The 9,850-nt window shown below is 55.9% G+C and overlaps 1 protein-coding gene and 2 pseudogenes across 2 annotated transcripts; 2 read left to right on the forward strand and 1 right to left on the reverse strand.

The window, feature by feature from the left end:
- Positions 1–616: 616 nt before the first annotated feature.
- LOC109746357 (F-box/kelch-repeat protein At5g42350-like) lies at positions 617–3,227 on the forward strand (annotated as a pseudogene).
- A 75-nt stretch (positions 3,228–3,302) lies between these two features.
- LOC109746367 (zinc finger protein 4-like) lies at positions 3,303–4,256 on the forward strand (annotated as a pseudogene).
- Positions 4,257–4,325: 69 nt separating this feature from the next.
- LOC109746337 (uncharacterized) lies at positions 4,326–6,330 on the reverse strand. 2 transcript variants are annotated; one of them, XM_040394337.3, is made up of 5 exons: positions 6,010–6,330; positions 5,809–5,891; positions 5,605–5,713; positions 4,966–5,142; positions 4,326–4,874 (listed from the first exon to the last, which is right to left on the reverse strand). In XM_040394337.3, the coding sequence occupies exons 1-5, from the start codon at positions 6,221–6,223 to the stop codon at positions 4,573–4,575; spliced, it is 885 nt and encodes a 294-aa protein (XP_040250271.1). In that variant the 5' UTR covers positions 6,224–6,330; the 3' UTR covers positions 4,326–4,572. The 2 variants fall into 2 exon arrangements, with proteins under 2 accessions (XP_040250271.1, XP_020161046.1); XM_020305457.4 differs by having other exon boundaries at positions 4,327–4,877; positions 6,010–6,327.
- Positions 6,331–9,850: the final 3,520 nt, after the last annotated feature.

The following is a 9,850-nucleotide window of genomic DNA, read 5'->3' on the forward strand; positions in this document are numbered from 1 at the left end:
TGAGCTCCTCCCAATTGAAGTCCGTCGTACTTCCACTTCCTCTTTTCATGACATGCGAGAAGTGGTCATGGATTATCTTCTCCTTGGCCTTGTGTTCGGTTACCCACCCTTGATCGTTCATGATGCGGTGGATGTGGTTTTTTCTCCTCCGCGCGTTGACTCGACGGTGAAAGAACTTGGTGTTGGCATCTCCTTCTTTGATGTTAGCGATTCGGGCACACTGCTTTTTGCGTGCTTTCTCAAGCACGGCCAGGCTTATCACCCTTCTCTTAAGGCGAGCACGAAGGTCACGCTCCTCAGGGGAGAGAAGCCTGCTCTCCTGGGCAATGTCGAGGCGAAGGATAACCAATAGCGCGGCGTGAAGATGGACCTTAGCCTTGGAGAAGAGGCCTCTACTCCACTCCGAGAGCCGCATGGCCGTCTTCTTTAGCTTGTGGAAAAGCATAATGTAAGGGTCGGTGTGCTCAACTGGCTCTGCCCAGGCCTTTTGGACCACTTCGGTGAATCCGGGCATAGACGCCCAAAAATTCTCGAATCTAAAGGTCCTAGGCCTCTGCGGCCCCTTATCCTCGGCAAGCAGAAGGGGGCAATGGTCAGAGAGAGACGAAGATAGCGCATGGAGAACGTGATCATTAAAGGTTGTGTCCCACTCCGCATTGCAAAAGAAAGAGTCAAGCTTGCACAAGGTAGGATTTGACCTCTCATTGCTCCAGGTGAACCTCCTGTTCTGGAGATGGATTTCTTTGAGCTCACACTCATGGAGGGAAGCCCGGAACCGGTTGATTCGGTTGCAATTTACGTTCCGCTTGTTCTTGTCCCTAGCTCGGTAAATCTGGTTGAAATCCCCGGAGGCTAACCAAGCCATCCCCGCAGGTGGCTTCTGTGCAACAAGCTCAGCAAAGAACACATCTTTGAGCGAGTGATCGGTAGGGCCGTAGACGGTGGTTAGCTTGAAGCTCACGCCCGAGTCACGGACCCGAATCATGGCCGAGAGGCAGAAGGTAGTAACGGTGATGTTGGACAGTTCTACCAAGAGATCATCCCAAAGAAGAGACATATGTTTATTATAGTCCCATAGAGTGAAAAAGCGAAACAAGTCCAAGTTTCCATGCGGAGACACCATATGAGATGGCCTAGGGCACGTTCTACGATCAATGGAAACTGCAAAATTATTAACTCAACCATGATGAGCTAGAAGTATTCAGGCACAATCTCACCTTGACAAATGTGGGATTTCCCCGCAAAAAAAAACATATGTGGGATTGAGTGACTAAGGTGGGTGCTAGAACAGACCACAATCGTCTAGATGATCTTGTACAGTATTCGATTCGGATAAAGCCCAAACCGTATACGTTAATATCTATAACTATTTAACCCCGCAAAAAATAAATATCTATAACTATTTGTTCATTAAGTCTGTAACAACCGAATCCTGTATGCCACGGACGGGGCAGTTGCCGCAGTTCCATCCCTATATTAACACGCAACCGTGGCCTGCTACGGCAGATTTTTACCAAATTACATATAGCAGTACTAGTTTAGTTTAGGCAAAGTACATTTGCAGAGATTAAACTTGCCTGACAGAGTAGCACAGTGACAAAAATGCGCAATTTTCCATGGTGCTCAAATCTGGCGGGGGGCCACCTAATCCAGAGAAAGCGAAGCGGGTGCCGTAGGCTGAGACGCTGAGGTCTTTTTCGCAGCAGTAACAGGAAACATATACCTAGGGGTACAATTATAACCTCGCACACTTTGCCTCAGTACGATCCAAAGGTGCCCCCGATCAATTCGTCAAGCTCCAGAGCAAAAGGAGGTAATAGCACGGCAGGTCCATGAATTTGTCTTGCATGTGATACTTTGGTCCTTAAACTTGTAAAAGCTAACTATGTAGTCCTCGAACTTGTCTCAGATGTGCATGTTTAGTCCTGGGCCAATCAGGAACAGCCAAGTGGAGCCAGCCGGACCGGTCCGGTCGTTGCTGGCCATTTTGCAGATACCCCCTGACGTTTTGTCAAATAAACCGCTGGCCTCGCTCCTTGCCTGCACCCAGAGGGGCCGCGCGCGGCCACGACGCCCTGGCTGTTCCTGTTCGGGGATCGAGGCGAACGGTGGCTGGGGTGCGTCCGCCGCCACGGCCGTGCACGCGCTTGACGCGCACCGGTGCCGCCGGGTCGGGGCGGCCCCGCTCAAAGGTAGGTTCTTGTTCTCCGTCGTGGGCGTCGGGGACGAGCTCTACGTTGTCGACGGCCGCTCCGAGGGGTCGAGCGCCGGCTCTGTCAAGACCAAGACGTAGAAGGTAGTCATTGTGTCCAGCCCCCTCATCGGCGCGACCGGCCCGGTCACGGCCGGTGCTGGGGGTGTTTGAGATGTCCGCCAGTCGCAGCTTTGTGCACGCCCGCGTCGAGAAGCATATCCGGCGCGCCAACACCGGTGGCAAGTTCCGGCTGGGAGGCACCTCTGCCGTGTACGAGGACCCGCATGGGCTCTCACTCCGGTGGCTCCGTCTCAGGGATGTACTGAACGAGGACACCGATTCCACTGGCCCAGCTCACGGTCACGGCAAGGTTGCCAAGCAAGAGAAACATCCAGCTCTGGCAAGGCAAGCTCTTATCGTTGTGGGTGGCCGAGGGCCATGGGACGAGCCCCTCGTGGCCGGCGAGATATACAATCCGATGACCGACAAATGGGTCGAGATCGCCTGGTTCCCCACCGACGTCGGCCTGGCATGCTCCAGCGACGTCTGCGGCGACACGTTCTACGTCTACTGCGAGTCCGACACGCTCGTCGCCTACCATCTCGACGCCGGCTCATGGTCCGTCATCCAGACGTCCCGGCCGCCGCCACGGCTCCGAGACTACACGCCGGCGCTGGTCTGCTGCGCGTCCATGTTCATGCTCTGCGTCTCGTGGTGTGACCCGGCGAATAGAAGGGACAAGGTGGTGCGGAAGGTGTTCGAGATGAACCTCGGCTTGACACCGCTGCTCCAGTGGACCGAGACGTCCGCGCACCCGGACGCACCCATGGATTCCAACAGTGTTCGCCACCGGCCAGGACAGGATCAACTTGTAGAGATGTTCAGAATCTTCGGCAAGATCCTTGACTTTGCGACGGCTTGCCGGGTCTCGGGCAGCGAGCAGAGCTGGAGCTGCATCGCCCGGGAGAACGCGGCCGCCATGGCCGACGCCATGTCCTGCCGGCTGAAATCCTTGGCCGTGCTGCTTCTCTGAAGATCGCCGATGTGTACTCTATTTTTCTTTTCCACTTACACTGATGATTTGTTTGTTGCCATGAGCTGCTGATTGATGTGCGGCTCGGTAAAGCCATTCAATTCCATTGCATTGCATTGCCTGCTGTGATTGTTCATGCTGAGTTTGTTCAATATGATTTGAAGAGAGAGAGAGAGAGATTGTTCAGACTTCAGAGACGAAGAGCAGCAGCGTCCAAGAGGTGCGTGAGGATCAACTGTCCGACATCAGCAGCCAGGCGGCGTCTAACAATGAGGCATCCAACACCTCCTCCCGCCCCAAGCTCGCCCTCGACCTGTCGCTCACCGTCACCGCCGCCGACACCACAACCGCAAAATCGAGCACCACCGACAGGACCGGCGGCGGGTGTTCACGTGCAACTACTGCCAGGGGAAGTTCTTCAGCTCGCAGGCGCTGGGCGGGCACCAGAACGCGCACCGGCGGGAGCGCACGCTGGCCGGCGTGCGGTGCACCAGCTCGAGGCCTACCCCTACGGCTACGCCGATGTGGCCTCCTCCAGCTCTATGGCTCGCTCGTGCTGTATCCCATCGGCATCAAGGCGCACGCGCCGGTGCACCCTGCGGCGGCGCAGGCGGAGCGGCAGCAAGGAAGCCGCCTCCCTTGCTGCGCCGGCGCGCGCGCGGGCGTTGCTGGGCCCGATGCCGTTCCTCATGGGTGGCGACGAGGAGGTCAGCTTCGGGTGCCCCGACAGCTTCAGGCCACCACCGGTGTGCTCCCTCTCCTCCACTCCGCCCACAACCTGGGGCTTGGGCAGCAGCAGCAAGCCGACGAGGAGCCTGACCTGACGCTTCAGGTGATATCCTTTGACAGCCACGAGGTATACTGCGGGTTGAAATCAACAGAAGGCAGGGGGCTAAATGCAAAATGCACGGCGCTGACCGGCTCGGCCGAGTTGGCTCCACATGGCTGCATCTGATTCGTCCAGGACCAAATTTGCACCTTTAGGACAAGTTCGAGGACTAGATAGTTTGCTTTTGCAAGTTTTAGGACCAAAGTATCACATGCAAGACAAGTTCAAGGACCTGTGGTGCTATTACCTCGAGCAAAAGCTAGCCCTGCAACCATCTTTATTTTGCTTTAAAAGACTCGTACTATTTCAAATTCCTCGTCCTTTGCCAATTCCCATCGAGAATCGCATGCGCACATCGGTCTCTCAGTTCATACAGCCTCGCGCCATGCATTTTATTTCACAGTACGATTGATCATTGGTCATTATTACTTATTTAATCTACACATGAGCAAGGCCGCATGTAACATGATCCAGCAAGACGAACTTATGATGCTCATCGCACACACAGTCGGATGCTTATCCGGATGACCTTATGACGGTGATCGTGCCCTTCCCGGCGGTGTGCAGCCTGGTAAAACCGGTGACTGCCTTGCCGGACGGGGCCGGGCGGTCGCCGCCCGCCGACGCGCGCGGGGCGCTCGCGAACTCCCCCACGGGGTGCCGGACGGGCCTCGCCGACGGCGTCAGGATCCGCTCGTTGATGTCGGCCAGCGTCTCGACGCCGTCCACCCCGCGGGGGCCGGGCTTCACCACCGAGAACGGGCGCACCACCGTCGGCCCTGCCTTCCTGCTCCTCTTGCCGCTCCCTCCATCCTGCTCTGCTGCGCAATGCATCATACAGCATTAGCACCAAATTAACTTGTTCTTACTAAATGGACAGGTGAGTAAGTTGGGTTGTACACTACGTACTTTCTTCTTGTGTCGCCGAGCGTTTGGCCGAACAGTTGGCGCGAGTGATCTGGCGCCGTTGGTCGCTGTGGCGATTGGACGAGGGCGGGCTGAGGGGAGGCTGCTCCCGCTGCGCCACCGGCAATGTGGGCGGCTCCACCGGTGTGGCAGAGCTCGGGGCCAGAAGATCATCAGCCCCTGCAGAAGCAGAGCCTATCAGTTTGGTGCTTAACAAAGCAAAAAAAAAAAATGGGGCCAGTTTGATGAGATTTCAGTTTTAAGAGGCGATGAGCACACAAGGATATGCAGCAGGTAAAACCGAATCTGGGTGGGTGCTACCGTCTGAGAATGCATGTCCAAAGTTTTTCTTTTTTACTCTACTCAAGAAGCAGTGCCTGCCTAGTCCAGTAACAAGTCAAATGATTCATGATGGACAGATGATGGGCTTAGGACAGCAATGTGCTGCTAATCTTGGGTGGGCCCCAACATGAATCTCCTAACCACCCTAGTTACTCCATACTATAATCATTAAAGTCTGTCCTAGATACTTGGAAAAGTACCAGTACGTACCATGGATTAAATGAAACACCCAGGACTAACAAACCGCTGTCTGAAGAGTGTGAACTAAGATAAGCAAATTAAATGTAAGTAGTAATTAACCTGCATTCGAATTCTTGCACAGGAAAGAAGCATCAGCAGCGGTGCTTGTATCCTCGAGAATGCAGCTGGGATCGAAGCCTACCAGATCCTCGTCTAGGATCGGGAAATTCTGAAGAGGCAAGCAAGAGGCCAGTAAAAAAAGGTGGTAGTGGTAGTAACACTCTAAGATAGCTGCGCTGCACGCCATTGTTGACTTGCACTCACTCGGATCAGTTCTTCCAACTGCTCCTCGGACCACTCCATCACGTCCTCCCGCGGCGGCTCTGAAGAACCCTGCCACTCCATGCCTGCAACAATGAAAATCAGTTACCATACATTAGCATGGAATTGAAGACACGGCGCAACAGTTCAACTGCGTGCCAGAGAAAAACGAAATGGCAAGCCAGATAAATACGCCCCACGTACACTTGGGGAAGAAGAGCCCAAGCTCGTGCTCGATGGCACCATGATCGTCAGGATTGCCGCCGCCGGCGACGCCCAGCACGCCTAGGCCGCCGAAGTACCTGATCAGCTGCGGATCCCACTCGAGCTGAAGGCAACACCTGCCGCTGCTGCAGGCCATGGCGCCCAGAGGCCACCGCCAGGCATGCTGCATCTCCTGCACCTCGGCCGTTTCCATGGGTGGGGCAGAGAGAGAGGGAGAGTTGCTGAAAGACACTGGTGAGAGTGAGGAGGGATGGGGCGCGTGCCGAAATAGGGAGGGCTTTTGGGAGGCCTAAAAGCCGGCAAAAGGGCGTGTGCGCGCGCTGCGGGCTGCAGTCCGGCTCCGGCATGTCAAGCAGCCACAGTTTTGTCAGGGAAAGCTTGGAAATCTTGCAAAGTCGAAAGTGGACAAGGAACGGGCCACCAAGCATGCAAAGGGATGATGACTTGGCGCCGCTGCGGGAGGGGAGCTCTTTCTCGTGGCTCGCGGTTCCGAGCCTCCTCGCTTTCTTTACGTGGATCTCATCTCGCCATGCCCCCTCTTGACTTTTGGCCTTGTTTCCTACGTATTTCTGTTTCAAATATACAACTGTGGGTTCTACTGTTCACACTGCTTCTCTTCTTGTGGGGAGACCGAGTTATTGGCTTATTGCAAGTTTGCATGCATTAGCAATGGAGACAATTTTTTGAAATGTGAAGGAAAGGGGCTCCACGCTGCATAACATTTGGGCTTGATCACACTGTCAAGTAAAATTGACGGGAATGGCTCGGAGCCAGTCGACTGAAACCTCGTTTCAGCGAGTCCATCTGGTCTCGATGAATCTGAAGCGTCGGATAGAAAATGAACCGCCTAGATTGTGTCTTCCTCCTCCGAATAGATCGTCCTGTTCTTCTTCCTCAGCCGCCACCACGGACAACCGGCCCCCGCCACCCGCGCCACCCCGCCCTCCCCGGAACCACCCCCCACTGCCCCGGCCATCCCTCTAGGCCCCGCCACACCTAGTTTTTTCTCCGGCGAATCCACACACCACGCGCCGCCCCCCGCCGCCGGTCTCCCACCACCCCGGCCATCCCTCTAGGCCCCGCCACACCTAGTTTTTTCTCCGGCGAATCCACACACCACGCCCCCCCCCCACCACCGCCGATCTCCCACCACCCCGGCCATCCCTCTAGGCCCCGCCACACCCCCCCACCACCACCACCGCCGGTCTCCCACCACCACCGCCGTCCACCACCGCCCCACCCTGAACCCTAAGATAGACACCGGGTTAGCCTGCTCAACGAGCTTCTTCCTCCCCTCCGGCGAGTTTCTTCCTCCTCTCTGGCTATTTCTTCCTTCGACCAAAATCGACTGACCCAAGTCCGAAAATTCAGTCGACTGAAATATAGCTATTGCGAAAATTGACTAGAGGAGAGGGCAACCACCACCACCTTCTAATCACGGCGAAAAAAGCCACAGATGACATGCAAATTTATTCTTTTTCCATCTGGGGTTAAGGGTGAATGGGCGGTCAAACTTGTGCTGCATGGTAGGTCAAAAACTGTTGGAGTATAATGTCCGGCCCTCTCTTTCAGATCGGTCTTTTGGTCGCATTGGCTAGAGCATGCACTTCTACATGGTATCGGAGCCAAGAGGTCTTGAGTTCAAGACCCGGCTGGCGCAATTAAATTGCAGCCCACTTTCGGTCCACGTTTAGGCCTGAGAAAGCCACACGTGAGGAGAAGTGTTGACGTATAATGTGCTGCCTAATCTCTTCCATCAGATCGGTCTGATGGATGAACTGGTTAAACTTACAACCAACAGGTTCAGGGTTCAAAACCCAGTAAGCGCAATAAATAATTGCGGCCTGCCCCCGCTTCCACTGCCCAAGTCATATAGCTCCAAAGGAGCATAGACGTGAGGGGGAGTGTTGGAGTATAATGTCCGGCCCTCTCTTTTAAATCGGTTTTTTGTTGCATTGGCTAGAGCATGCATTTCTAAAAAACTATCATGGTCGTAGCCGCACAGCATGACTCATGACAAGTTTGTCCTCTGTGTAAAACTGTGCGTGGATTAGCTATAATTCTCCAACCTTTGGTCGAGGTACATATGCGCCATCGCATGCCGACATGCACACACGAGCATACTCGATAGCATCCACCCATGCACGTTGACTTGACTCGTATACAGTAGTACTCGACTATATTATGCCCCTGCGTATGAAAGAAAAGAAAACTGGAGCACGTACACAGGACTACGTAGTGGCCCTTTTTTTTTCTGCCATTTTGTTAATTCGCAAGTCGTGCGTATTGCAGAATGTGTTGAGTATATTATTAGATTGAAAACATAGTTTAGATTAGGAAATATTCTGACTTGCCTTGTACTCTAAATAGATTATGCACTTCTATATATATGCCCACGAACCTCAAGCAATAAACGAACAATTATTTCACCAATCCTTTCCCTCCCTTCTAACATGGTATCAGTTTCCGGGTTCTAAACCCTAGCCGCCGCCGCCGTTTCCGCACCCGCGCGCCGCCCCGAGGCGGTCAGCCTTCATGACCGCCATCGGGGGCCGCGCCGCCTGTACCTAGGGTTCGTCCGCCGGTCGTGTTGACCGGCTGCCCTAGAAAGTCTTTTTTTCGAGCCCTTGCTCTGGTTTTTTTCGCTCTTTCGCCGGTCGTTTTGATCGGCGTTTTTTTTTTGGTTTTCCGATCTATGCTTGATCGGTTTGCGTCGCCCGCCGCCGTCGTCGACCACCGTGCGCCTCTACTCCGGCACCGGCGCGACTGGCCGGCCTCTTCACCGACCCGGCGGCCTCGCGCGACAGGCGGCCCCTCACGGCCGTCGTCCGCATGTCGGCCCGCTCGTCGACCTAGGCCGGCTGTCACCGCCCTTTCCCCTGCGTCGCCCCATCGGGCCGAAGCGCCGCCACCCCTTGGTTCTCCCCGTGGCCGCACCGATCCCCGCCGCCGCTGCGTCGCCCCTTCGGGCCGTAGCGCCGCGACATGTGGTCCCCGCCGCTGCCCTGAGGCTGTTCCCGTGGTTGCACCACACGCGCGATCCCGCTGCGTCGCCCCTTCGGGCCGTAGTGCCGCGGCCCGCGATCAACCGCCGCACCGATGCCGGCCGCTCCAGGCCGTCCCCGAGGCTGCACCGACCCTCGCGCTGCCGCTGCGTCGCCCCGTCGGGCCGTAGCGAGCATGACACGCGATCCCTGCAACCGCCCCGAGGTCTTCCCCACCATCGCCCCGACCAGCCCGCCGCCGTTGCGTCGCCCCTTCGGGTCGTAACGCTGCGGCACGCGGTCCACCGCCGTCCACGCGCGTTGACTTCCACGTGATATGCGCCGCGCCGTCTCCCTTGGCGCGAGGAACGTCACCGTCCGCGCCGGTCTTCGTCACGCTGTCGGGTTCATTTTCGCCTACTTCAAGCACCGCCGCCGCGCTCCTTCTCTAGCCGGCACCTCTTTAGGCCGCCGCCGCCACCGCTGCTCTTCTTTCGCGGCTCCACGGTGACTACCTCGACATCGGCGACCCCCGACTCGACACCGACCACGGCGTTCTTCGCACGGCTACCTCGACTACGGCTACACCACCTACGCTCTTGGCTACCTCGACAAACGACACAAAGGGCTACCGCCTTGCTTGAGCAACCTCGTCGGTTTCTACTCCAGCCACGCCTTCCACGATGCGTCGACCGTTACGACTGTGGGAGGGTGTTCGTCGGCTTGCCTTCGGATTCTTCTCCAGTCTCACCGTCAGATTGCGGGGGGATGTTGAGTATATTGATTAGATTGGAAACATAGGTTAGACTAGGAAATATTCTGGCTTGCCTTGTACT

Source organism: Aegilops tauschii, chromosome 1, assembly GCF_002575655.3.
Source record: "Aegilops tauschii subsp. strangulata cultivar AL8/78 chromosome 1, Aet v6.0, whole genome shotgun sequence".
Classification (NCBI taxonomy): Eukaryota; Viridiplantae; Streptophyta; class Magnoliopsida; order Poales; family Poaceae; genus Aegilops; species Aegilops tauschii.